The sequence below is a fragment of the Penicillium daleae genome (genome assembly GCF_028827525.1).
Source record: "Penicillium daleae strain IBT 16125 chromosome Unknown utg000002l_segment0_segment0, whole genome shotgun sequence".
In the NCBI taxonomy this organism is placed as follows: Eukaryota; Fungi; Ascomycota; class Eurotiomycetes; order Eurotiales; family Aspergillaceae; genus Penicillium; species Penicillium daleae.
Genome location: NW_026623150.1, coordinates 6,447,596 through 6,474,429, shown reverse-complemented (window position 1 = coordinate 6,474,429; position 26,834 = coordinate 6,447,596). Strand labels below are relative to the sequence as shown.

The 26,834-nt window shown below is 50.1% G+C and overlaps 9 protein-coding genes across 9 annotated transcripts; 6 read left to right on the top strand and 3 right to left on the bottom strand.

Moving 5' to 3' along the window:
* Positions 1-389: 389 nt before the first annotated feature.
* Positions 390-4,820, bottom strand: N7458_003215 (uncharacterized protein; the record flags this gene model as incomplete). Its single annotated transcript, XM_056906598.1, has 9 exons — positions 390-526; positions 579-858; positions 911-1,502; positions 1,559-1,956; positions 2,005-2,040; positions 2,091-2,238; positions 2,289-2,359; positions 2,419-2,444; positions 3,533-4,820. The coding sequence occupies 9 exons, from the start codon at positions 4,818-4,820 to the stop codon at positions 390-392; spliced, it is 2,976 nt and encodes a 991-aa protein (XP_056770705.1).
* A 917-nt stretch (positions 4,821-5,737) lies between these two features.
* N7458_003214 (ubiquitin-associated-like domain-containing protein) lies at positions 5,738-8,520 on the top strand (the record flags this gene model as incomplete). The annotated part of the gene is made up of 6 exons (XM_056906597.1): positions 5,738-5,824; positions 5,892-5,988; positions 6,051-6,269; positions 6,332-7,576; positions 7,634-8,091; positions 8,164-8,520. 6 exons carry the CDS (start codon positions 5,738-5,740, stop codon positions 8,518-8,520), a joined length of 2,463 nt encoding a protein of 820 aa, XP_056770704.1.
* Positions 8,521-8,850: 330 nt separating this feature from the next.
* On the top strand, positions 8,851-9,606 carry N7458_003213 (putative nuclear distribution protein RO10; the record flags this gene model as incomplete). Its single annotated transcript, XM_056906596.1, has 2 exons — positions 8,851-9,082; positions 9,200-9,606. 2 exons carry the CDS (start codon positions 8,851-8,853, stop codon positions 9,604-9,606), a joined length of 639 nt encoding a protein of 212 aa, XP_056770703.1.
* A 2,691-nt stretch (positions 9,607-12,297) lies between these two features.
* sho1 (osmosensor SHO1) lies at positions 12,298-13,306 on the top strand (the record flags this gene model as incomplete). The annotated part of the gene is made up of 3 exons (XM_056906595.1): positions 12,298-12,522; positions 12,586-12,708; positions 12,767-13,306. 3 exons carry the CDS (start codon positions 12,298-12,300, stop codon positions 13,304-13,306), a joined length of 888 nt encoding a protein of 295 aa, XP_056770702.1.
* A 2,130-nt stretch (positions 13,307-15,436) lies between these two features.
* On the top strand, positions 15,437-16,720 carry N7458_003211 (PQ-loop repeat-containing protein; the record flags this gene model as incomplete). Its single annotated transcript, XM_056906594.1, has 8 exons — positions 15,437-15,590; positions 15,653-15,687; positions 15,785-15,870; positions 15,930-16,020; positions 16,077-16,206; positions 16,275-16,331; positions 16,393-16,441; positions 16,504-16,720. The coding sequence occupies 8 exons, from the start codon at positions 15,437-15,439 to the stop codon at positions 16,718-16,720; spliced, it is 819 nt and encodes a 272-aa protein (XP_056770701.1).
* Positions 16,721-17,804: 1,084 nt separating this feature from the next.
* N7458_003210 (response regulator) lies at positions 17,805-20,339 on the top strand (the record flags this gene model as incomplete). Its single annotated transcript, XM_056906593.1, has 3 exons — positions 17,805-19,158; positions 19,215-19,861; positions 19,932-20,339. The coding sequence occupies 3 exons, from the start codon at positions 17,805-17,807 to the stop codon at positions 20,337-20,339; spliced, it is 2,409 nt and encodes an 802-aa protein (XP_056770700.1).
* Positions 20,340-20,942: 603 nt separating this feature from the next.
* N7458_003209 (zinc-binding alcohol dehydrogenase family protein) lies at positions 20,943-21,983 on the bottom strand (the record flags this gene model as incomplete). The annotated part of the gene is made up of 1 exon (XM_056906592.1): positions 20,943-21,983. One exon carries the CDS (start codon positions 21,981-21,983, stop codon positions 20,943-20,945), a length of 1,041 nt encoding a protein of 346 aa, XP_056770699.1.
* Positions 21,984-23,490: 1,507 nt separating this feature from the next.
* N7458_003208 (uncharacterized protein) lies at positions 23,491-23,920 on the bottom strand (the record flags this gene model as incomplete). Its single annotated transcript, XM_056906591.1, has 2 exons — positions 23,491-23,592; positions 23,615-23,920. 2 exons carry the CDS (start codon positions 23,918-23,920, stop codon positions 23,491-23,493), a joined length of 408 nt encoding a protein of 135 aa, XP_056770698.1.
* Positions 23,921-24,821: 901 nt separating this feature from the next.
* N7458_003207 (uncharacterized protein) lies at positions 24,822-26,440 on the top strand (the record flags this gene model as incomplete). The annotated part of the gene is made up of 2 exons (XM_056906590.1): positions 24,822-25,707; positions 25,773-26,440. 2 exons carry the CDS (start codon positions 24,822-24,824, stop codon positions 26,438-26,440), a joined length of 1,554 nt encoding a protein of 517 aa, XP_056770697.1.
* Positions 26,441-26,834: the final 394 nt, after the last annotated feature.

The window sequence follows — 26,834 nt, the reverse complement described above, 5'->3', positions numbered from 1 at the left end:
TTGAGGTTTTCCTTGCTTGTCACATCGAAATCCTAGCGAGGGACGGGCAGCATGCCGATAGACCATCTCTCCAGAGCTGGCCATGGTAGGGAAGCGTGTCTAGCGTTTACGATTTTGATGATATTCCATTCGATGTTTGAGGAGCGATTACCCCCATGTTCCCTTTTCCAACGATTAGCGACCATGACCGTCGACCTCGAATGCGCGGAGCTCAACGTTTGTATCTTTGAAAAGGCTTCAGCGTCATCATGACGTGTGGCGAAGATATCGCAGATTTGATAACGCGTTTAAACTGGAATGGCTATGCTGTATCGATCTCAACACATACACTAGTTGTTCGCACCAGCCCTTAATTCATATGCTATATTTCCAGGTCGAGGGTTAATACTCTATTTATCTGTGATGGCTCCTTTGCCCCTTGCGACTAGTTTGATAGCCTGTTCCTTGAGTTTGAACTTCTGGATCTTCCCGCTTGCGGTCTTGGGAAACGAATCGGCAGGTCCAAGAAAGAAGACATACTTAGGCACTATATTGCAAATTAGCGGCCATCTTGCGTACTTCAAGGAACTATCACTTACCTAGGTGGTTACTCAGCTTTTCGCGAACCCAGCTCTGGATCTGTTCAGTGGTAATCGAATTGGAGGCTTGCTCTCGGGCAACCACAAAAGCAGCAACAACCTCGCCATATCGCTCATCTGGCACTCCGACTACAGAAACATCGGCCACACCAGGGTTTGCAAGCAGGCAATTCTCAATTTCCAATGGGTGGATGTTCTCCCCGCCGCGAATGATCAAGTCCTTAATACGACCAGTAATAGTCACATAGCCGTCTGCCGACATAGATGCTTCGTCTCCAGTCTGAGAGTATGTTAGACGGTTTTCTGGTGGAGGATCTTCATGCCAAACTTACATGCATCCAAACTTTCCCAGCTTCATCGGCAATCATCACCTCGGCCGTTCTCTCGGGATCTCCCCAATACTCCTTCATGAGTAGATACCCACCGACAGCTAACTCGCCCCTCGTATCAACCGGGAGAATTCGAGTTTTGTCTACTGGGTCCACGACTTTAGCCTCCACGTGTGGCATAAGTCTTCCGACGGTATTGATTCTCTTGTTAATAGGATCATCGGTAGTCGTCATTGCCGAGACAGGGCTAGTCTCAGTCATGCCATAGCAAATGGTGAGCTCTGTGAGATTCAGAACCCTATGAAGCTTCTTCATCAGCTCCGCAGGGATACTGCTGCCAGCAGCGATACCAGTCCGTAAGTACTGGAAGCCCTCGCCCAAGATCTCTCCAGTCTCGATGAGGCTCAGCTCTTCCAGGAACATTGTTGGAACGCCGTAAAGTGCGGTACATTTCTCTTCTTGCACTGCTTTGAGTGCTGCGCGGGCATTGAAGGATTCGGATGGGAAGACAATTGAAGAACCATGGGTTGCCGTTGCCATATATCCCAAGATACAGCCAAAGCAATGGAACAATGGCGGGGGCAGCAAACAACATCTTTCGGCGTCAGAAGCATGCGGTCACCGATCTGTGATCCATTGTTCAGGATAGACCGATGGCTCAGACAAGCTGCCTTTGGCATGGCAGTGGTACCAGAAGTAAATTGGATGTTGACAATATCGTGTGGAGAGAGATTTTGTGAAGGTAATGAATGACCATCAGCTGCCAACTGGGACATTATCGACGAGAACGGGGTCAAGCTCTTATATGAAGATGCATCAAATCGACCAGCAGAGTTGTCAACGAGAATAATCTTTTTCAGTGAGGGGACCGATTCTGATTCCAATCTCGAAGACGATAGATCATTGACCAAATGCTCCAGGAGTGGGAAATTGCTACGAGGGTTTTTGCGAGGAAGGTTAGACTCGGCGCTGATGATCAGGTGGCTGGACTCGAGGTGGCTTAGTGCAGATACCACCTGTGAAGAATTAAATGAAGGATTCAGTGGGGCCTATTTAGCTGTCAGTTGTGGATTCTGATGTGTGGGCGTGCGACTCACCAAAATAGCCCCCAGTTTGAACAAAGCATAGGTTGCCTAGTATCAATCAACATCTCTTCCCCGTCGTGAGAAGAATCTCCACATACCACCGCATATTCCATCGAGTTTCCCAGCATCACTCCGACACGATCGCCTTTCCTGACGCCGACAGCCTCTAAACCGCGAGCAAGGGCGTTGCTCCTAGTATCGAGCGAGGCATAGGATACGCGATCATTCTGGTGTTTTGAGACGACACTAATGATGTATTAGCGTTATGTTTGCAAAGAGATATGCCTAGAACTTACGCAGTTCTATCACCATGTTCCCCCACGATCTTCGCAAAATGTTCACCGACGGTCGACTCGAGCAAGGGCGGCTAAATAGAGATATAATCGGTCAGCTTCCGACTTTTCAGTTGATTTGCAAGGCACTTACAGTGGATGGTCCACGAGCATAGCTATCTGTTAGCAAGCTTCTCCGATTAACCGGCTGAAGAGGGTTTCTTCCCAAGCCTGGGCCGCCGGGGGGCAGCGCGAGAGCCTCGGGCACGAAGGGCCACGTAGACCCCTCCGCAAGGGCGCATGATGGTATCTGAATGCTATTTCGCGATCACCGAAGCTTCATGACTCTTGACAAGGCTTAAACCGAGACTGAAGCAATAGGGACGCTCGAATGATGTGATGTCCAAGGCTCGGTGGTGTTCTGGGACCAATGTTACCTTAACGCAAGGGCAGCTGGGAGCTTCCCCGCACTAACCGCGATGCGGGGGCGGGCGGAGCCGAGGGTCCTGCAGACTCTCTTCAAGGAACATGTTGAATACCTGAACAACTCCAAGCGGAATTTTATAGAGAATAAATTTTGATAGTGAGACAAATACATGAATGGGTTCCTTTCTTGGAGTATGCTGTAGTTGCCATGTTCTCATGATGCGAAGCTAGCCGACTATGTACTAAAGCACATGGTACTTGATGTGGAGCCGTACGACATATCAGAACGATTCAATATTGGCATGAATCAGTCACCGAATATTATCTAACTAGAACGTCATATTATTGGACAGTTCTCCTGATTATCCTTTCCAATTGCGTCTCTGGTTTCGTACCGCAGGCTCATTATTGCTTAGAAAACCGAACAATAGCGCTTTGTTTAATGCAATAGAATTGGATATTAGAGGTTAATGAAGAATATCGTCCACCTAGAAACGTGAGCCTATTTAAAACAATACAGTGTGCTTCTTTATCATGCCCCCAATTAGCTTGCAGGGTTTGAATGTCATAATGTATGCATGACGAAAGGTCTCGACACCCCTTTCTTGCACTACTCTTGCATCTAATGAAAGGGTCTACGTAATTGAGAGTCTTATGAGCGAAATCAATGAGAAACATATGTTAAGATAAAAAGAGCAGACTTGATTAATTGTGAGTACATGAAACCAAATCAATACCATCGCCGGTGATGATGTTCATGGAAAGAATCATAACTAGAATTTTAAGGCAAACCACTCTTATTTGAGAGTCATGTCACCTCGCCTTGGGGGCAGGACTATAACAGTTCTTGCTTCCACAATAGCAAAACCTCTGCCTCCAATATTGTGGCCCGTAGTTTACTGTAATTTCGTCGAAAATCGAAATGTCTTGAGTCGCCTCAACAACGGTCGTGACCCTGTCACCAACCATAACTGGCACAAAGACGCAATTTGCTTCACAGTGGTGGTTGATGAATCGGGTCCAATTCCCGACATAGGCAGATGTTGTAGTGGCAAGGGGTTTGGGGTTAGGTATTCCGGTGCTGGACATTGCTTGAAAGCCCACCTGCGACAGGGCATAAATATCGTCAGTGCATTTCCTGCCGTTAGGAACAACTTCACCTAGATACTCACCTAGGACAGCGCCTGCCTTGAAGCTGGCCAGGGCCCGAATGCCGGCTCCCTTGATGGGGTACTGTATCAGTTCAACCAAATCGCCGGCATTGGTCTCGATACGGCACTGACAGATTTCCACCGAGCCACAGGTAAAGCAAGGCACCCATTCTGGGCTGCTACACTTGCAAACATTTGGACAATTGCATTTAGGGCAGTCGGGCGACCCTCCCAATTCGTGACATGCGCAATTCTTGCTGCACACACATGCCATACAGGGCCCCATTGTCTGCGGGCGCAACAGCGGGTTCTTCTGCGCTCTTTTAGAAGGATTGAATACCATCGAGTTGATGTTTGTTTGTGCCTTGCCTTGGTGAACAGGGCGTTTGAGATAACCGTCCGGCAACTGAACTGTGTGGTGAACATGCTCCTTACCTATATTCGCCTCGACGCCAACTGCTTCAAACATCCCCGGTATCTCCCATCGGAGGTAGGGGAGAAGCACTCCTCGCCAGTCAATATTTCGGGATCGGACAAAAACTTCAATGCTACGCCGATTTAAAGCAATCTGCTTCATCAGCTCGTCCCAAACCAAAGTCTCTTCGTGGTGATAGGCTTCTCGGAATGCTTCAGAATGCGCGCACATGGCGAAAAATGCCCAACCATGCTCGAAGAGGAAGAAGCGACACCGATCAGAATTTGGGTATGTCTCTGTTGGTTGGAAAACAGCAGCGTGTTTGCAACATACCGCATGGTCTATGAAAGCTCGAACCGCTTCGCACAGCTTGTGGTAGATCTCTTTCTCCTCGAGAGACGGCTTTTCAAAAATGATTTGTTGCAGTTGCCAAGCTGCATTGAGATCCCAGTACATGGCCTCGAGGATCTGTTGGCACGTAGTGACTGCTTCTTGTATAAAATTTTGTTTCTGCATTTCTTGGGTTGCACCTTCACCTGTTTGGGTCTCTGAGTGCCTCTCCATTTTGCCAACTGAAAAAAAAGAGGGACGGTGAAGATGCTGATGAAAGACGAGAATAGTGGCTATGGTAAAGAGGAAAGTGAGTAGAAAGTTGAGGGCAAGTCTTTTGGGACATCTTGCCTCTTTTATACCTGCTTTTCGAGAATATCCAGAGCGAGGCCGTCTTTGTTTCTCCTGCTCAAGAATGAATCTCGATCGTCCTTTGTACGCTCCTATATCAAAAGGGGCATTGATATGGAAGAAGTACTGATGACTTTGACAAAGAATATTGAAGAAACAACAAAGAAAACACAAAGCCGTACGAACCAAAACAAAGCTGCATTGATTGGAGTCTAAGGATCTCACGAGACAATTACATTCTCTCCATTGACACATAGGCAGGTTTTCAACCTATCCCTGGATGGACATGGGCCACTCAGGAGAATGTCTTTTTTGTTTAACCCGTCGAATCCTAGATGTTTATCTTCGAAATTCCATAAGGTGCAAACCTTAGTTGAGTGTAGCATTTCATGAGACCCTGGTTACTGCAACATACTAACAAAATGTTGTCAATTGACCAGCTGTGGATATATTTTCGCTCCAATGGTGCGATCAATAACCAAAAGTATCAGACTTCAACGGAGAAACGTATCAAAAATTGATCCTAATTGTTTGCCCATGTGAAATCAGTAGAGATTACCATTCTAAAGGAAAAGGTAATCGATAATCATAGGTACAGTAGAAACCCCGATTGCGGAGGCCTGGACTGGGAAGCGGGAAGGGGAAAGCGGAACGGCGCTTGGCGTCATGTGGTGGGGAACAGCTACTCTCATGCGACAAGCACCCATCCACTACCTGCGGACCACAGGTTTCTTGCTATGCTCGCTTAGTGACACTATTTTCCTCTGTCGCTCTGGCCTGGGAACTGTCACTCAGCAATCATGACCACTGAACCGCCCGAGGATGCGATCGCGAACTTCGTTAGTTTCACCAGCACAACGCGCGAGCAAGCTATCAGCTTCCTCAAGGTTAGCACTCCTGTCACTTCTTGCTCACTTGTTGCCTTCACTCTTAGCTCACCTCGCCATTCAATAGGCAAACAATCTTGACTCACAAAAGGCGATTAATGCCTATTTCGAAGACCCAACCGGATCCCAATTAAAGGTGAATCGAAGAGCAACGCAACGTTCGGGTTAGAGTAACGGGACAAGAAACTGACTAGAGCTTTATGCACTAGACAAGTGGCCTTTACAGCGAGAGCAACGTCTCGTGTACGGAATTTGATTCCACTTCATGTGAATCCGTGGCTGATACACTCTTTCCCAGCGTTCGCATATGGCCAGCAAGACAATCCGCCCCGAGTCCCCGCGACAGCTCCGCCCTCCCGCCCTCCGTCTCGAGTGAACATGGATGAGCAGACCGAAGCTGCCGGTTTCGAGAATACTTCCATACCAGCTGCCCAAGGTACTACAGGTGAGGGATACACCGGTGCTGATAAGCATGGTTGGAGGATGCTGATTTGTGTTGGCACAAAGGAAATGCGCCTTCTGGACAGGGCCTGACTCTGGCTGAGCGTGAAGAGCAAGAGCTGCAACAGGCAGTCGCGATGTCTCTGAACCAAGGAGTCGGACAGCAGGAGTCTGGAGTTACAACGACCAGCAACCAGCAACCTCACTTTGGGAAAGCTACGCGCGAACACTATGATGAAGCGGATTGGGGGATGACTCTGTTCAACGAAACGTCCCAGGAAGTTGTGCTTAGTCCCGACCCAGAAGATCGCAAAAGAGTTGATGGGGAGCTTGCGTTCATTCGTCCAACCAATGATAACCTCTACCTGGGAGGGTTTCTCACGATTCTCCACGAGATTCCTCTTGCGCGCGAGGCTCTCTTGCTACGGAATAAGATGCTATTCGACTATGGACAGGAGCCACAATGGTGGAGCGGACAGTCGATCAACCTTCCGAAGATTGTAACGGTTCATGATCAACAGGACGGGGACAATGACTGGGACGACGTCATTTACGAAGCCCAGCGACTCATGGCGTTTTTGGACTCAACACAGCGTGCATTTGGCAGTGGAGATGCCCTTGCCAACCTGCGGGATATCACTTCGTTCTCGTCCGACTCGGAAGAAGTCGTCACACGATTCTTGGAAACATGGCATGCAGCAGCAATCCGGGCTTCGCCCGACAACCCCCTGACAACAGCTTTCATGTCCCATGCCTACAAACGATCTCCTTTTGACGAGGGCGATGAGACTATCTCGAAAGAACTCTTTGTCTTTGAGCCCGTCGTCGAGCAGGGACACGGCCAAACCCTGTATGATCTCTTGGACACCGCGATCTGGAGTGATAGACCCGGTGAAGAACTTGATGATGTCTGGCTTGAGCACGTTGGCGAGGTGATTACTATGAAGCTCGACTCTTACAACAATGGAAAGTCCGTGAACGTCAAGGCGCCCGCCGTCTTCTATCCGGACCGATACATGAGCAGCTGTCGAGAGCTTGCACGTGAGCTCCGCACGAAAAGACTGCGTGTTGAAGAAGAGATTCAAGCATTGGAGACACTGATGGCCCGTTATACTACCCCTCAAAATGTGAAAGGCAACCTGACGATCAGAGAGCTTCTTGAGAAAGCTGCGGCTGCAACCCAAGTGGCCTTGTTGAAGAATCCAGCGAACGAAACAGAATCGATGGAAACCGAAAACGTGACAGAGAAAGCTGATCGGATCTCAAAGGAGCTCTTGGCCATTTCTGGTAGGATCGACTCTAAACTTAAAGGTATTGTGCGCATCGTTCAGGAGGTCGGAAGTTCATTTGCTAATTGTTGAGCGATAGACCTGGATGCCAGAAAACAAAGCGCCATGGAAACATTGCGCGGCTACTCCAAAACGCTCACGGAGGCACCAGAAGCCCCCGGAGAGCCTCCTCTCCGCAGATACACCCTGCGGGGTGTGTGCACGGAGCCTCATGTCACCTATGTCTTGAAACGGGCCGGTGCTAATGGATCTCAACAATTAATGGACATTGACGGCGAGCAGGGCAATACCAGTGATCAGTGGTGGAGAATCAGCTATTCTACCGAAGATGGCAAGACTCGTCAGGCTGCAAAGCGAGAAGCACAAGGCAACTCTGCAGCCACCCAGAATGGCGATGTCATTGGGTACACGACCCGCAAAGTGCGCGAGATTGAAGTTCTCCGTGCTGCTCGCGAAGAGTGGAGGTCAGTGTTGCTTGTCTATGCAAGTGACGCTGCGGTCAATGCTCAAGTAGACCCAGCGCCTCCTCAACTTCAGGTAAGAAGAACCCTCTCTCCCATCTCAGCAATTGCCAGAGGGTAGGTGAGCATGGGTTAACCATTGACTTAGGACTTCGTGAACAAGGATAACGAGGCTTTTGCGACCGAGTGTGAACAAAGCGCAGCCAACCCATCAGAAAGCATTGGCGAGCATCCAACTCAATCGAACGATGCCGACAAGCAGCAGCAGCAGGATCCACCGCGACCCGCCCAGCAGGTAAACGTCTTTGACTATCAGGTTTCGAATTTTGGTAATGACAGTGATTGCGAACAGGAAATGCAGGAGAGGAAAGGGTCAATTCTCCTAGGCACGAGTAATGGCATTAACGGTGCGGGCATCTCTCATGCCCTAGATGATGATACAGAATGGCACGTGGACGGCGATACGGAAATGGCTGACCACGTTGAGAATGCGAATGGCGCTTGAGCCGGGCTTCTATGAGTGATGAATGAATGACATGTAGAGATCAGCAGCGTTTGATGTGTACATATAGGACTGTGGAGATTGAAAAAAGCAATGAGATACCTCAATTCGGCCCCATGTAAGCCTGATTATCTATGAAAGTGATATAGTAGTAGCTCTAATCCTTTGGTAGTGCTGTCATCATTGTCATGCCTTCGAGTTGATAAGGAACTGTCCCCACATTTGCCATGTTTGCACTTGCGGAGAGCTGTCGGTCAAGCTAACAAGTCTACGCTACCATCACAACTGACTGCGCCAGCAACCTGACTTCTCTTGCCATCATTGTCGCATAAAATGTCCCTCGAAAGCGAAGCAGTCGCCAGTGCGACTATCGAGCTCCTCGAGGCGCGTCTGCGCCGTCTCTCCTACCTCCTGACCGGCGGCACCGACTGGACGGGCGTCCCATCAACACCAGAGAAACCCGCCTCCCTCGACGAAACGGTATCACGCCGACTCGCCCGGTTAGAAAGAGAATTGGAGAAATTGAGCCGGGCCGTACCCGCCGTACGAGATGTGATCCAACTCCGTAAGTACAATTGCGTAACTCCAGCTCATTCATGCCTACTCCGCTACTTCCTCCTATCCCCAAACACGCTCACAAAGCCACACCAATGGCCCTACTAATCATTCTTACTTTCTCCAGACGACCGCTTACCCGACCTCTTCAACCCCCCAACACCACACGACATCCCCCAGGATCTCACCCCGCGCGCCCTCTCCTCAATCGTCCTCTCCTACGCAACCGCCTTCCCCGAAACTGCCTCCCGCCTCACGTCCCTCAACGACCTCCCCGTGCCCGACGCAACATCCTCCGCCTCCCTAATCGCGCTGCAACCACAGCTCGACCGGCTAGCGCAGATCCAGGCCGAACAGGCGGCTGCGGTGTCGGAACTGCGCGTGCGCACGGCGCGCGTATTGCAGCGCTGGTATGAGGTTGGCGTTGTGGGGAGTGGGGAGTGTTGGGCTGAGTGGGAGGGGAGATTGGAGGGGGTGGAGAGGGAGGTTAGGAGGAGGGAGGTTATTCGGATGAAGAGGGAGAATGAGATTTAGAGTTGCATTTGTGTTTGTTTGTTTGTTTGGGTAGATTGGATAGGAGGCAGATGAGGTCCTTCAGCTACTGTGTGGGTGATTGATGAGCTGATGTGTTTTGTTCTCTTTATGATATCCTGGGTTAGGGGTTTAGGCGCTTGGGTACTGTATCAATACAATTTGTTGGGACAAAGTATTAGATGGTTATGGGCATTGGATGTCGAGTCCTTGTTTTCAATCTCTAGATTTAGCATCGAGTCAGCTCGACACGAGAGAGCCGGAACCCTCCTGTCTCAGTGATTTTCTCATTCTTCCTACCTCTGCAATGAAGTCACTCGGAATGTGATGATGAGATAGGGGCATCTACCCCGGATTCCACATCGTGAAACCTGGCTCTGGGGGCCGACAGGGGGGTTGCATTCCTGGTGTACATATGACGAAACCTGCAAAAGCGAGGTCGAGACCAGATGGAAGAACAGTAGTAGTGCTACAAGGTTAGCACCGCGTCCGGCACAATTAGTTGGTTTCCCGCATTTCCTCTTGTTATGATTGTGTCCAGGAGAAGGAAGAGGGATCGATTATCCAAGATCGCCTCGTTACGGCTGTGCCGATCGCTGCAGGAGCCTCGTCTTGGACGGGCTGGACGTTCGTGTTTCGTGTTCGCTTCCTGCGAGCTGATGCGCCTGCAGTGGAATACGAGAGCGTAGAGAAAATGAATGGAGTAGTTACGGCGAAACAACCAGCAGATTATTCGAGATGCTTGAATGATAGACGATCGGATCGAGGGGAACGGTGGGGTGTGGAGAGAAAATGAATTTTTTTTTTTATTTCCCTTTCTTTTTGGTGTTCTTTCAATGTCGTTCGCTACAATACAAATCAATTAGTATTTATTTGTAGGCGCCCTAGTATCGTTACCGTAGGCTGATAGATATCGAAACCTACACATATTTAATCCTGTGGCTATGTACTCCGGACGGAGTACTCCATGGATCTATGGTTCAGCAAATACGCCATTCCCGAGGATCCCCATGCTTCGCTTGTGATCATGACATATATGGCTTAACAAATTAGGACATGGTCTATGACAAGGTTCTCCGAAGGTAAAACTATGTATCTCTGAGACCTTCCGTACTGTTGGCCTTGCAGAATAGCATATGTGGAATAGTATGTTGGCAGTTGAACAGCCCGCGTCAGCAGCAACGAAAAAAAGCGGAGCCTCGGGCATCGGTTACGAAGAGATTTAGCCTCGATATTTATAGATCAGTCAGGGGCAAGTTACTGTACAGTAACGAGCTCGTGTATGCTGGAGGACACGCAGATGCATCGGCTGGATGATTTTGTAGGAAACGTGGTGATCAACGAGATGGATAGAAAGTTCGAGTCGTTAATTCATACATCTTCAATGACATACAGTCCACTGATCTATTGTTAGTGCGGCGACACTAATATATGATGTGTACTCCGTAGTGGAACTGGGGATGGTTTCATCAAGCCCACGGCTTGTATTCGAACGGTATTACCAGGCCGAAGATGAGCTAACTAAGTCCATTGAGGGAACTAACTAACTAACTTAGTACGTAGTTACTTAACTAAGTTATTCCTTGTTGTGTTGAGACACCAGCCCGGACGGTCTCGGATACTACCATAAAATTCATAACACAGAACACACAACTAGACACCCTCGTTCGTTCTTCATTGCTCCTATGTTTAGCGAAATGAAGCCACCCACAAATCTCCAACAGCCCTAGACCATTACACAGTGATCAGACTGGTGGAGCAGGTCAATTTCCCAGATTCCAGAGTCCACCGATTCCGTGGTCTCGACGCCAGGGGCCTGTGTGTTTTGGGGCCAACTCCACTTTTTTTTTCGACCCTGCAAGTCCAACTGTCCAACAGACTTACGACTGGCTCCTCGTCTCCAGGTAGTGCGGTGGTTGTCTAACGTGCCTGGCCTGGCCACTCCTTTTCCCGCCTCAGACCCTTCCCGTTCCTTCTCCCCCTTCGCTCTCTCCCTCTCTTTCTCTCTCTGCTTATTCTCTTCCCCCCCCCCCCCCCCCCATCCACTCTCATTCACTCGTTCGGTCCTACTCTTCTACCTTCCTTTCTTCAGCCTGGTGCTGTCTGTCTTCCAATCCCTCTCTATCACGCTCTCTTTACAGGGAGTTTTTTTTTCTCCTTTCACCTTCTCGAACCTTGACTTCCCCGCGGTCGCCGGTCCAAAACCCACGTCTTGGTCTCAAACAGGTACGAAACCATAGCCCGTATTTTAGCGCCCACGAGGCCTTCTCGAATTCATCGATCCTCCACTCCATCGCGTCTATCTCGACTGCGTGTCCCCCTTTTTCAAAGTCGCCGCCTGTCGCCTGTCGTCGGTCGCCAAATTGGACCCCACGCGGCCCGCGCGACCGTCTTGACAACCCTGGACTTGGACGAGACTGACAGCGCGTCCTCTAGTCTTCTCGACCAACCTTGTCGGACTTGTTCTGTTTCACAGTCGAATTGGACATCATCTCAGTGCTTGACGATAACTAAGCACCCTATATCGCGTTATACGTCGACGTCATCCGATTTCTCGTCTTGCCTACCGTGGAATAACACTGTCCGGTCCCATCGAGTCCTTCATCGATTCCGTACCCCTTCATTGCCTACCGATTCTTGCGACAGGCTCTTCTTCTTCCCAGATCCCGAAACTCCTCAAATCCATCCTTCACAATGGCCAATTTCCGCCCAAGCAACATCCTTGGCGACCCCTTCGCGCTCGCGACCCTGTCCATCTCCATCCTCGCCTGGCTGATTGCTTTTATCTCCTCGATCATCGCTGATCTCCAGACGGACTACCCCAATTACTCCTGGTGGGCCAACTGTTACATGTTCTGCCTGATTGTGGGCATTATCGTGGCTTTTGGTACCGACACTTGCAATGTCTATAGCGTCGCGGTATGCTTTCGATCCCGTACGTGCAGGAAAGAATTGGGAATACGATACTGATAGATTCGTTAGATTGTGGGTTATCTTGCCTGTGGCCTGGTCTTGACTTCGCTCAGTGCCAACAACACCGTCTACGGTAACCAGGGCGCCTTGCAGGCTGCGGGTGCTGGTTTCATTCTGCTCTCGATGGTGATTGTGAGTGAACCTGCTTCTTAGATTGTCAATGCTGTATATGCGCTAATATCTGCCCTAGATTATTTGGATCTTCTATTTCGGCTCCACTCCCCAGGCATCGCACCGTGGATTCATCGACTCCTTCGCCCTGAACAAGGAGCAACCCGGCTCCTACCGTGGCAGTGGCCCCATGTCCAGCGCTTTCGGTGCCCGCCCCGAGACTATGGCCACCAGCAACACCCCTCAGATGTACACATCCGCCCAATTGAGCGGCTTCGAGACCTCTTCCCCCGTGTCCGGCTACCCCGGTGGTGCGCCTGGCGCTGAGCGCAACTCATCCCAGCCTCCTCGCTTCGGAGGTTCTAGCCCGGCTCCTGGCGCTGCTAACACGGCCGGTGGTGCTGCCCAGGATGGCGCCGAGGTGCCTCAGCCGACCGAGTACCCCTACCGCGCGAAGGCCATCTACTCGTATGACGCCAATCCCGAAGATGCCAACGAAATCAGCTTTAGCAAGCACGAGATCCTTGAGGTATCTGATGTCAGCGGCCGATGGTGGCAGGCTCGGAAATCAACCGGAGAGACCGGTATCGCACCCTCAAATTACCTGATCCTTTTGTGATCGCCGTATCGTGTGATGTCCCGTGTCTTTCCGTTTGTTTTGTATTTCCAGCCTTCTTCTTGCCCTTTGCTTTCCATTGTGTCGCAAAATTGGTCCCCCTACCCCCACTTTGATACCCTTCGGATCCTCTCTCGACGTTTGTGTATTTTTTGGTTCCCTCCTAACGTGATGTCTTGATGGCCTCCATTTTTTTTTTTTTTTCCTTCCTATCTCCTTACTCTGTATTCAAGTCTGACCTGCTCTTCCATCTCTGTCCTTCACTTTTTTTTCTGGCACGCATATTCTATCGTCTGGTTTGGTTATTTCTACTGGGGTGGTTTCCCCGCCATTGTTTCTCTATGTGTTTCTGTGCGTTGAGGCTCAGGTGCTTGACTTTCTTCGTCTCATCTCAGTCATGTTTGGGGAGAAGAGCCTGCGATCGGAGCTTGTTCGGTGCTCTGATGTCAAGATATGGTTGATTTGACATGGAAAAGTCGTGGGATGATCGGGGTTGCATAGTTCCTTATGAACCAACTAGGTCGAGGGCAGTTCAGATGATGATGTAAAGAACACGTCAATGCTGGCTTAAATGCAATCTGATACTTCCATTCATGAGCTTGCACAAATTGTAGAATGAATGGGATTTGTTCCATGTTCGACCATGATGTTGGGGCTATGTCCTCGGACGAGACAGGTTGACGACGCAACTTGAATATGGTTGCGGTATCAATGGCAGTAAACTAGCATATGTAGCTCTCAACCCTTGAATGTCATATTCTTTAAATCCACATACTTGTATGCGCCTTGAACACGCACTCCCCACTCCCAAACTGTCCAACTCTCGACGTCTCGAACGGGCCGCGCCCTCGCCACGTGGCCAACGGCATATGGCAGCTTCCGAGAAATCATTCGTAGAAAAACGCGCGGTATACAGAGAGTCACCTAAACTATAGCCATGGAAATAGAGGTATACCATGCACAAACAGTCAAGTATTTGAATATTAATGCTATCATCTGGGGAGTTCCAGATGGATCTTTAAACAAACGAGTGTCTCCACGCCCTCCAACTGATAATCTCGCTGCTAAGTCTTCTTCGGTCATGGCAAAGCCCAAAACCCCACTCGGACACAAGCCCCGACCCACAAAAGCAAAGAAGCACAATCCATTGGTGCATAATGCCCCGCGGGAGATTGGATGCACACAGTCGAATTAGAATGGCCAGAAATAAAAATGCCCGAAACGGTCATGTCTTCCAGGGATGGGTGTGGTTATGTACCGGCTACTGAGGTCATCGTCTGGTCCATTATTATGCCGTAGTAGTACTCTGGAGTGTAGTAGAGTATATGCTAGACTTCCAAGGGTCTTTCTTCCTCAAGAGCTGATAACAACCACCCCACTACTCCGTACTACTAAGCTCTTGACTCGCCCTTCTCCAGATATTGACCTATCTGGTGCTAGTCCGGTAGCCCGGGGGGACCGGGAATGGGAAAACCGGGTTAGACGTGAGATCTTGATCGTCGCGGCGTGATTTCATCGGTGCGTGCTGCGTTAGTGAAGTGGCCTGGCGCCTGGGGGTTGGCTCTGCTTGGTCAGTTTGAGGAAATGTTGGGTCTGAGGCTTGCTCTTTCTGGGATTTGAAGGGGAGGGGTTCTCCTGTACAGTGGTCCGGCGTGCTTGTTGCTGAGGTGCGAGCTACGGGTAGTTTGGTGGACGGGAACTCGGGGTTGGTTGGTGGCGCTAGAATTTGGGGGTCTCGATTTGTTCATCACCGCTAGATTATCCCTGGTCGTTGATTTAGATTTCGCGTTCTCTCGCTGCTTCTGTCCTTTTCTTCTTGCTCTGCCTTTTGTCGCTGTTTGAAGCTCTGTGGTCGGTGGCAACGAGTTGTGTGTGGTTTGGCTTGTTGCTCTCTACACTGCAACCTTGCTCGCATTGTCTATTCTATCGCGTTTTCCGGAAGCGCAGGGCTTGTAGATAAGTCGTCCTTTACCTTTCATCTCGGTGAAGGGTATAGAACCCGCTGCCCTGGATTATCTCTACTGGAGCTCGCACTCACCAGCTTGGGACGACATTCCCCCAGGCGGCCGATCTACTCGACACAGTTAATGGCAACAGCCTGCTTCCTTCGCAAATGATAATACCACTCTCGCCATGTCGGATGGAAACGTGACGGTAGCCTCCAATGTGCTTGGCACCATTGGTACGGTGCTGTGGTGCATCCAACTGATTCCTCAGATCTGGTATAACTACCGCCGCAAAAAGACCGATGGATTCCCAGCGGCGATGATGCTGTTATGGGCGAGTTGTACGTTGCAGCATTGCAATTGCTTTTTCCTCGAGATGGACGTGCTCGCTGATGTTAGATAGGCTCCGTTCCGATGGGAGCGTATCTGATCTTGCAGGTTAGTTACGTCCGTTTACCCGTGGAAACGAACTGGGACAGATAGGAGAGAAGGTAGTTGGGGAAGTGAGGGGGTATTTTTGCTGACTACAGGACAGCAAGTCAATATTCCGCTGCAAATACAACCGCAAATCTTTGGATTCTTTTCCCTGGTTGGCTGGGGCCAGATTCTATACTACAACCAGTAAGTGATTCTAGTCGAATCACCCTTGCGAACTCTCTATTGACTGTGACTTTCAACAGTAACTATAGCCGCGTAAAGGCAATCTCGATCTGCTCTGCCATCGTCCTGTTATTTGGTGGTCTTGAAGCCCTTCTCATCCTGACCTTGCGGGTAACTTCCTTCCTATAAGCTGTCGTCGCCTGACCGCTGGCTGATAGGTTCAACAGATTCCCTATAACAAGGGCGTGACCTGGCCGGATCTAGTAGTAGGAGTAGTTGCGGCAACTCTCATCAGTGCGGGTTTGATCCCTCCCTATTTTGAGCTGTGGAAGAGAGATGGTCGCGTTATCGGATTCAGTAAGTTGGGTTTCTACATATTCCTTATACCCTTATAGCATAGTGTGACCCAGACTGACATGCCCTAGATTGGGTCTTTCTCGCCATTGATACGCTCGGTGGACTCTTTTCGCTATTTGCACTGGGTAAGCACTCACTTCATTTGGCGCTAATTGAGAACGGTAGAGAAAGCTAACGAATATCCAGCCGCACAGGGATCATTCGATATTCTTGGTGGTATAATGTATATTTTGGTGTAAGTCCGGACTTGAACTATTCAAGGTGCTTGAATTGAGAATCTAACCCGTTGAGTAATAGCGTTGTCCTCGAGTCAGGCATCTATATTAGCCATATTATATGGCGCATTCGGTATCGCAAACTCCGCAAAGAGGCCAAAGAAACCGGAAGGAGCATAGACGATCTCCTTGGCTTGCCGAGCAACGATACACCGGAAACAACCGTTGTCCAGACTGGCGTTGCTGATCAGAGTAGAGATGTTGAGAAACAAGAAGCGGGAAGAGAGGTAGAACCCTAGCTGTTGTTCCGAGTTCTATTTGAAAAGCTATGCCCAATTCAAGCCGTGGGCTATGATCAAAACCGAAGAAGCATTTTCTTCTCCTCCCCTCATCTAGATTATTTCATGAGATTCTTAAGACCGTATTGAATAATCTTTTGCATATAGATTGGCTGTGCTATGGGGCCAGTCATTTGGTGATCCATGCCGCCAAGGACATAGGTCGAAGACCATGAGAGGAAAATGGAATCTTAGAATAGTACGTAGATACTTGTTTTACACCTTCAACATGCCACTATACTGTGCATTAATGGTCTACGGCGGATGATATCTTCGGTGTGAGCAACCGGCTGTTCTCGAAGAAATGGTGGCTTGATAGACCCATGCTTCACGGCGGAGAACTCGGATATTCGAGTCTCAAAACCATAGCTATTGGCTATTTTCCTTCATAATAATACATGTATGAGTGAATTGACATCTGACGTTAAACAGGGACGAGGCTCGATAAATCTACCGAGACGGTGAGCGTGAATCAATACGAGGGAGCTAGAATTCCACGCAGTTGTTTGTTGACCCGGTATCCCAAGCATATTATGTTGGAAGTCGATTAAATTGCCATTGGAGAGACGGAAGACTTTTCTCGGGATAGAGAAAACAAAGCCAACGATGAGGAGAATGATCATCCAGACCCTGATCCATCGGGTACATCGGATCCATGCATAGGGGCTGTTTCGGCCTTAGCGTGAGATCCTCCAAAGCTCTCTCTCGGCCCAACTTCCGGGAGATCAGCACCGTGCTGGAAACCCTGTCGTTGGGTGACACCCCCTCTTTCTCATTATATTTTCTACCTTTGCTTCTCCTTCCAATCTCAATCTGGCCAAGAGACAGGACCAGCGCTGCATGGGGGGTTTGGTGGCTTCAGCAGCCACTCTGTTTATAGCAGCTTAAAGGAGCTGTTCTTATGGGAGCTAGACCGAAACTCTCAAGCCCCATCCTGGACGACGTGTGCGGCGGTAACCCCCTGTCCCTCTCACATCAACACCACTCATCTTCCCCCTTCAAGGACCATGCCTCGAGCTCTGTGAGGCCCTTGGCAGCAGTCACAATGCCAGAGAGACGTTTGTCGCGTCTGTTCAAGGCCAAGCTGCTGCGACGATCATCGACACCCGCCGTTCCAAAACCGGGCAAGGCGGACCCGCGTGCCCACCCAAACTCAACCTCTCGTACCTCTTGCGCTCCGCAACTCTTCGACTCTGCCAGCGACAAGTCCCCCTACAGCCTGGTTTCTTCGGCTGCTGATCACTCCTCCGACGACATCGGCCCTAGCCCTGGCTCTGACCACTACTGCCAGGAGGGACACAGGCACAAGCACAAGCACAAGCACAGACCCCAGACTGATCCCCAGCCATCCACTCGTTCATCGCAACCAAAGGATCACGTCCAGCATCGCCACGCTTCAGAAGAGACGTCTTCTACCCCGCCACCACCTGGGCCCAGCTTCTCTCCTTTGCATACACCCTTCTCCGAAGATTCTCCTTCCCCCTTCGAAACCCCCTTGCCGACTCCGCAGCAATCCGACGATACCTCCTACTCCGCGCCGGCCAAGACCCGTGGACCAACTCCGGCGGAGTATCAATTGGCGCCTGCGCTAGATACTGTCATCGAAAAGACTGCAGACGAACGCCGGCCTTCGACAACCGCGTTCCCTCTTTCGTCGAGCAAGCGCCCTAGCATCGCCATCCGCCGACAGTCTCTTCTTCCCGCCTCACAACAGCATTTGATCAAAGGATTGTTGGAACAAAGTCTTTTCTCATCCCCGGGCGACCAGGGCAGCAGTCGCGTCCCCGTAGCTGCTGCCGAGATGGTCCATCGTCGAATTTGGGTCAAGCGGCCCGGTGGCTCGGCCACTCTGGTGCCGTGCCTGGAAGATGCCGTGGTGGATGAATTGCGGGACCAGGTGATCATGAAGTACGCCAATTCGCTGGGACGAACATTTGATTCTCCAGACATTGTTATCCGAATTCCGGCTCGAGAAGGCTCAAATCGGCAACATACACCAGAGCGACTGCTGAGCCCGGAGGAAGTTCTATCATCCGTTCTAGACTCATACTATCCAGGAGGACAAACGGTGGAGGAGGCCTTGTTGATTGAAGCGCCCACGCGCCGAACTCCCAAACCGTCACCACGTCTTCCAGTCTACCTCCACCATCACTCGGAACCTGGGGAGCATGGCGACTACTTCCCGCTCATGCCCGTCAATCCGAATGGCCATACACCCCCGGCTCATCCAGCCAGTTCAGGTGCTGCGAATGCTCCTTCCATCTCAATCCTTACAACTGGTGTCCCCCCAGCGCTGCCCTCGCCTGGAAGCCGCGCAGCAAGGCATCATCGTCGGCCACCTCTCACGCGGCACACGACGAATTCACCGACAATGCTCGGCCAAACTCCCTCGTTGTCAGGTATGTCCATTCCTATGGTAGCTGTGTAAGAGGAAACATGTGCTAATTCTGTCTAGAACCCGGGATTTCTCCCCATTCCCAACCGCCTCCGACCGTACCAACACAGCCAACACCACCTGCCCCGGTCGCCGAGTCTCCCCAAGCCAAATCGCACACTCCCCCCGCGCCTGTAGCTTCTCCACGCACTCTTCGAAAGTCCAAGGGTGCTGCATCACCTGGCGCAGTTTTCGGCGGTCTAATCGAGGGCACCGTACCTCCGATCAACGTTCTCATTGTCGAAGATAATATTATCAACCAAAAGCTTTTGGAGGCGTTTATGAAGCGATTGAGCGTACGATGGAAGTGTGCGGCCAATGGCGAGGAAGCAGTGCGGAAGTGGAGACAAGGCGGGTTCCATTTGGTTCTGATGGATATCCAATTGCCAGTGATGAACGGTCTAGATGCGACTAAGGAAATCCGCCGCCTTGAGCGACTCAACGGAATTGGCGTTTTCCCAAAGACAGCGTCGGGCCGTTCCAGTGCTTCGAGTGCCACGTCGCCGGAGAAACGACCGGGCCTGCAACGGTCCGTGAGCGAGGACGACACACTCTCAGATTTGTCGTTGTTCCGAAGCCCAGTGATTATCGTTGCCTTGACAGCGAGCAGCTTGCAAAGTGATCGTCACGAGGCACTGGCTGCGGGATGTAATGATTTCCTGACCAAGGTAAGCAAGCTCTTTCCCCTGCTCGTCGTGTTGGTCCACTGTTTACTCACATGTTCTGCCCTGAAAATAGCCTGTAGGATTCCCGTGGTTGTCTCAGAAGGTGACAGAATGGGGTTGCATGCAAGCCCTGATTGACTTTGATGGCTGGCGCAAATGGCGTGGATTCCAGGACTCTCCTCGATCTGCATCTCCCAACTTTGACAGTGGGACCAGTCCGATGCAGACAGGCCATCATAACGAGACTACGTCAAAACCGGCCCCTGGATCACCATCACTGTTTCGGACTGCTGCGAAGCCCAAGGCTCGCCCGAGGCGGCCTCATTTGCCTGATGCTGATGAAATTATGCGTGAAGATTCCTGGGGTAGTGGTAGTGGCGACACTGGTGATTCACCCACGAGCCCTGAGACTACCCCAGGGGTAGATGCGGATATACAGCCACCTGGTGATTCAGTGGACTTTACATCAAATACGCAATGATCTATATCGTGCACGCACTATTTGGATGATCTAAGTTCCTATGCTTGTGCAGGCACATGTTGATTTCACTCTCACTTTCCTACCAACATTTCTTTTTCCATATGTCTCGACTACCTGTCTTTTCCATTGGATACCCCCATATAGCCATGATTGTTTCTTATGTTCTCCTGATCTTGTTGCCTGTCCCTTTTTGACTGGAATATATTCCACTTTTTTGGTAGGACTCGTTTATCTTATGTCCTTTTGCATTAAGCACGCTGGAGTGCTTCTTCGTTGCACACTCTTACTTTTCTATTTCTAACTTGTTCTTCTTTCCAACTCTTCTAATGATGCATGCATAAACGGATTGAGCATACTCACGTATACGAATGAGCGATTTCATGTCCTTGGGCACAACCATTTCCTACTCTATTTACTATCGAAGTTTCTCTTTAAAGGGCAGCGTCATTGCTCCCATGTACACGTTTTACTATGTCCCTCAGAATCTTTCTTAATAAACGGGTTTGAAGATCATCATCCATTATTGGCCCAAAGGTCTTTCAAACAACCAACTAGCAGATCATATCAAATTCAAATGGTCCTCTAGTCCACAGGGCGTCCATCTCAAATCTCAATGACAAGCTTTGTACAGCTGACCCCCGCTTTCAATTCATCCAATGCCTTGTTGGCAGACTCCAGACCCCCTTCAATAACCTTGATCTTCGGACTTGCCACCAGTCGCTTAGCCGCAAGACTTTCTTGCAGCCAGCTTCCAAAGATCCAGGATAACCTCTCCACTCGTCCCTCAGGGTCATGCGGAGCTTGGACAAATGCAGACTCGACATTCTCTGGAACCTTCAGGCTCTGATCCACAATCGGCGCAATTGCGAGTTTACCTTGACTCCCTTCGGCCAGCTTGCTGATAACATCGGCAGAGACCTGCTGCGCCCCGGTAGCATGATATGCTACCCGGATAGTGATATCATCTTCCTTCACAGCGCTCAGAATCTCAGAAGAGACATTCTCCGCCTTGTAATCAAAGACCCGTGCTGCACCCAGAGTCTTGATATACTCATGATGCTGCTGACTTGCCGTTGCGTAAACAGTGTAGCCCATATTTTTTGCACTCTGCACCGCCAGTGCTCCCATACTACTCGAGGCACCCCACACGATAACCCCTCTTTTCTCAGACGGGAAAATAGGCTCTCGAGCAATCCCCGCCCAAAGCCACCCATTCCACGACGTAAGAGCTGCCATAGGGAAAACGCAACCCTCCACAAACGAAAATGAGCCCGGCAGTACGGCAACGGTATCCTCGCTGACGAGGACGTATTTCTGCAGCGCGCCATAGTCCGGACTACCCTTGTGGTAGAACGAGCTCGCGAGGGCTGTGACTCGCGTGCCGGGTACCGGGCTACTTGGACTAATGTCGCTGCCCGTTTGGACGACAATGCCTGCGATATCTGAGCCGATGACGGCGGGGTATTCTTCGATGAAGATGCCCATGTCTCGTTGGTAGCAGTCCACGGGGTTGAATGCGATGGCGTGGACTTCGATTAGGAGTTCCTTTGGGCCGCAGGTTGGGGTGGTGCGTTCGACGATGGATAGTGGGCCGCCCTTCTGAGGGACGATGGCGGCTAGATGCTTGCCTGATGGGGTGGACATTGTAAGGATTGGTATGAGATTTTAAGAAAGTGGTTGTTGTTGGGTTTCCGAGTCCAATTGGGCCAGCCATCGTTGTCCTTCTTATACTTTCGCGTATTACAAGGCTGCCTGGGACCTTGCATACTACCGGACTTAAAAGCATAGTATTCATTTAGCATACTGTCGGGGTTTGCATATCTCCGCCGGCTTTGGATAGCCCTGAGTTTGAAGTTGTGTCACTAGACGGCATTCTCTCTATGAAGAAGTACACTGAAAGACAGCATTCGGGGGATTGCGCTAGACTCTACGATGTACAGTATTCTCTGGATATAAGCACCCGCTCGCTTAAAATTCAGCAAATTATAGTTTTGCGTAGAGGTGGAGATCTGCCTCGACTTGTAGTGAGATTTGTATAGTTGTAGTAATAGGTAGGGTTAAGGTGATACTGCAATACGAGAATGGGTTAGCGGGAATCGGTTCCACGGTGATGGTGGATTCCGATTCCCGATTGTCAGAACCTTGGGTAGTGGGACCTAGACGTGATGACAATCAAGAATCATCCGGCCTTTTGTATTTCTGCCCTTTCTTTGAGCCTCTTATTGAGAACTAAATTTGAATATACACCTATGAAGTGTGCTATCGTGGCTTCAAGCATCTCCCATTGCGAGGTTGAGCCTCTATCGCCCGATATATTCTATTAACACGTCCGTGCAGGCGCTCTCTTCTGCTCCCTTCATGAATCATGAAATGATGGATCATCTCAGTGATCTAAATGATTATGAGATGGCTAATAAGTTCAGATCCCTATTCACAGTTGTATGAGTTCAATAATAAAACACTATCAACTCTACTCTGTCAAATCTTGATTTACGGGACTGGTGGCGCTTGGCCTTGGGGGCCTTTCGAGCTGAATTGCCCAAGGGGCCAGGGCTTTTGGGGGTCTAATGCTCATAAGTTGCAGCCAGTGCCTTGTCCCTCGTCATTGGCGTGCAGATCATCGCAGCGTCGCCCCCAAATCGACCTTAGTATGCGTCCACTCACCGTGGACACGGTTCAGCCCCCACAAAAAAGAACCCCCAATTACCTGCCATAAGCCGTCGATTCGATACCACGGCCCTATTCGAAACAGCCTGTCTCTCATGGACTGGCCCCAATCATGTCTGTGCAGTTTGCTAATGCGTCAATTTCCTTGGCGGTTTCTCAGTGGCGGTGCTCGTCCGTCGCGCTGCCAAGTTGTGTGACAACATCCCCCCTGATAATAATAATACATGAGCTGCGAGCATCCCACTGGCGAGTGATCTTCAATTGATCTTGTCACGATGTTATGATCTCTCTTCTTGTTTGCATCCCCGTGTCGCTCCCTTGGTGACTTTGACTTCCAGCATGACGGATACTCGAACGTGCTACTACCCCGATGGCTCGGAGGCAAAGGACAGTGTCCCCTGCACGGCCAAGGACACAACCGCTTGTTGCGGAGTGAACAACGTCTGCCTCTCAAATGGATACTGTCTCGACGTCAATCAACCCTTTACATTGGCACGTGGGGGTTGTACAGCCCAAAAATGGGGAAACGGATGCCCGGGTCGTTGCCGTAAGTCAAACCCTCTCGGCGGTCGTCACTAAGTCTTTTCTACCGGGACCGTTAAACTTACTCTTAAATCAGGGACTGTAAACAGCAGTGGAGGCTGCGCAATAGTTAACCTGAGCACCGTCAATGGCACAACTAGGTATTGCTGCGGCACACCTGTCGTCAGTGGAGGTGACACGGTCTGCCGGGACGACACGGACAGCTTCCAGCTGGCCGATGCCCAAATTCTCGCCGGGCGCGCTGCCCTCGCAAATCTTGTACCGCCAGAATCGATATCCAATTCATCGAACTCGTCCATCACTGCACCAACGTCCAACAATACACATGACATTACAATTGGGGTGGGGGTGGGCGTTCCGTTAGGAGTCATTGCTATCGGGTCACTGTTATGGGCGCTATGGGAGAGAAGGAGAGCAAGGAATTTGAGTCGAGCAATGATGGCATCATCTGTTCCAGTTCAGGAAGGCCTCGTTCGCTCGCCACAGTCGCGTGTTATGTCCGAAAGCTCTGTCCCAACGGAGCTTGATAGCCACAGACAAATACCGGAGTTGATGCCTCGAGAACAGATGTAGGTAGTACAAAGATACCCTGTATATACAATCTCATTCATATTAATTATTCTTATTTTTTGGTGCACCTTGTTCTAATCAGAATGGTTTCGTTAGGCAAGATGTCTCTTCAAAATAGATCCCATGATCGAAGTGATGGGATCAAGTGCCATCATCCCACAATAGTCAGTGACATTCTTCAATGCCTTTCTTGTTCTTGACAATGTCACAACAAGCTTTGCCGTTTTTGATCAGAAGTATTGATTAATACCGGCTTCAGCTGACATTCGAATAGCTCGACCGTCCCCTCTTTGCGCGTTTTTTCGAACACCTCTCAAGAATTACAGAGAAACAATTTCCACCATAGGTTGGCCATCAGAATCTAGTTCCTTGCAGATGGCCTAGAATCACCAGGCTTGACCCTTGTGGCGAATGGGACGTCCCCGGATTCGCGGGTTTCACTGAGAATTTTATGCACGGCATTTTAAAGAATGGAATGCCCGAGTGGTAACGACAGGAAGCCGAGTTCCGGACTGCTGAAGATTTGGAGCCGGAGAACTTTTACACTACAGGGATCTATATATCACTGGTAATCCTAACTTTGACATTGGCGTTTTACTTCTTGTCCAGGGGTTTAGGTTTCAATTAGGGTAGATCACGTTGATCAATCGCTCTTCAACTCGTGGAGGTGCCGATCCCCATTCCAAAGTCCCAGGTGTGCCCATGACACGCTTTCTTGGCCTTCGTGGCACTCGCCTCAATGTTGTGACCATCATCGGGGTATTGATGCCCGGGATTCTGTCCGTGGGGTACAATGCGGCATCACTCGGTGGCGTCTTGAGCTTGGAAAGCTTTGAGAGGCAATTTCACGAAATTGATGTCACAGACGCTCCCAACAAGGACCTGGCGTCCACCATTCAGGGCACTGTTGTGGCAGTTTATGCGATTGGAGGGTTCATTGGCACATTTGCATGTATTTGGCTGGGAGATATGCTGGGGCGCCGGCGAGTGATCATGTCAGGAGCAGTTGTTCAGGTCATTGGCGCAACCCTCAATGCGAGTGCTTATTCCCTGGCCCAACTTGTTGTCTGCCGTCTAGTCATTGGCATTGGAACTGGTGCCCTGCTGGCCACAATTCCTCTTTGGCAATCTGAGATCTCGCCTGCCAGCAAGCGAGGCGCGCACGTTGCCACGAAGGGCGTCTTCAGTGGTCTTGGATGTGCCATGGCTCTGTTCCTGGACTTTGGACTATCTTTCACGGACGGAAGTATGGCCTGGCGATTGCCAGCCGCATTTCCCGTTATATTATCCATTACTGTCTTCGTTTTCATCATTTTTCTTCCCGAGTCGCCTCGCTGGCTCATTCGTCAAGGGAGGACTTCCGAGGCTCAGGAAACTTTGGCGACATTGGAAAACAGGGCTCTCGATGATAGAGAGATCGAAACACGCATTGAGGAAATGCAGGCATCCTTCAACCTAGCGGGGAACCAAAAGATTATGGCACAGCTATTGTCTATGGGTCCTCAACGAACATCTCACCGGGCATTCCTCGCCATGGCCGGTATGACATTCCTTCAGCTGACAGGAGCCACGGTGACTACATTTTATAGTATGTTTGATTCTTCAATAGGACATTAATCCCACTTTCAGACTACTAATCTTAATATCTTTTAGCCACCGCAATCTTTGAGAACAATCTTCAACTCAACGAATCCACGTCCAGACTCCTGGCAGCAGTTTATCAACTTATCGGCCCCATCGGCGGTATCGTCTGCGTGCTCACCATCGAAGGTCTGGGTCGTCGAACGCTATTAATGGGCAGTGCGACCGGAAACGCTATATGTCTAGCCCTTATCGCAAGCCTGGGCTCCCAGACTGACAATATCATGGCAGTACATGGTGCTGTCTTCTTCATCTTCCTCTTCCATTTCAGCTACATCATCGGGTTTGGTGGAATCCCATATCTCTACGCCTCGGAAATTGCACCCATGAATCTACGATCGACGATCTGCAGCATCAGCATCAGTATATCATGGGCAATCAGCATTCTAGTTGCAAATGTCACGCCAATCGCATTCAACAACATGGGTCAGCGATACTTTCTTTTCTTTGCGGGGTTCAATGCTGCGATGGTACCTGCAATCTTTTATCTGTTCCCGGAAACGTCCGGGCGCAGTCTTGAAGAGATTGATGAGATTTTTACTCTTTCTAAGAGTCTCTTGGATGCTGTCCCTGCCGCCAAGAAGCTCCCGCCACGTCAAGCCCATGATCTCCCGCCGCCGGAGAAGGTATTGATTGTGGATATCAAGACCCTCGATAGTCCTCTCGAAAGTCCAGTCTGATTGAAGGAATATTCGACTATGAACTTCGAAATTTCCCGAAAGCAAAAATTCAAAAACATACAACAGCCAGGATTCGCATGTGGTCACCCACCATACTACTAACTGGCCGGCGTGTGGCTTAAGTACGGCTGAGCGGACGGGAAGCCCTGTTCTCCACACCCTATGGTCGTATGTGATTGAGATTGCTGAGAATAGAAATATAACGAAGTTGACATTATAAACATGTACAGGAGACCTTCTTTGCTTGAGTAGAATGCATGATTCATATACTTCTAGGGATGTTCAGGAGTATCAAAGTAAAACCTAGGCGAGTCAGGCTGTCAATGAAACTATTTCAGATCGACGGAAATGCAATCCAGTGTCAATGAACATAGTGCTATTGTAAGTAATATCG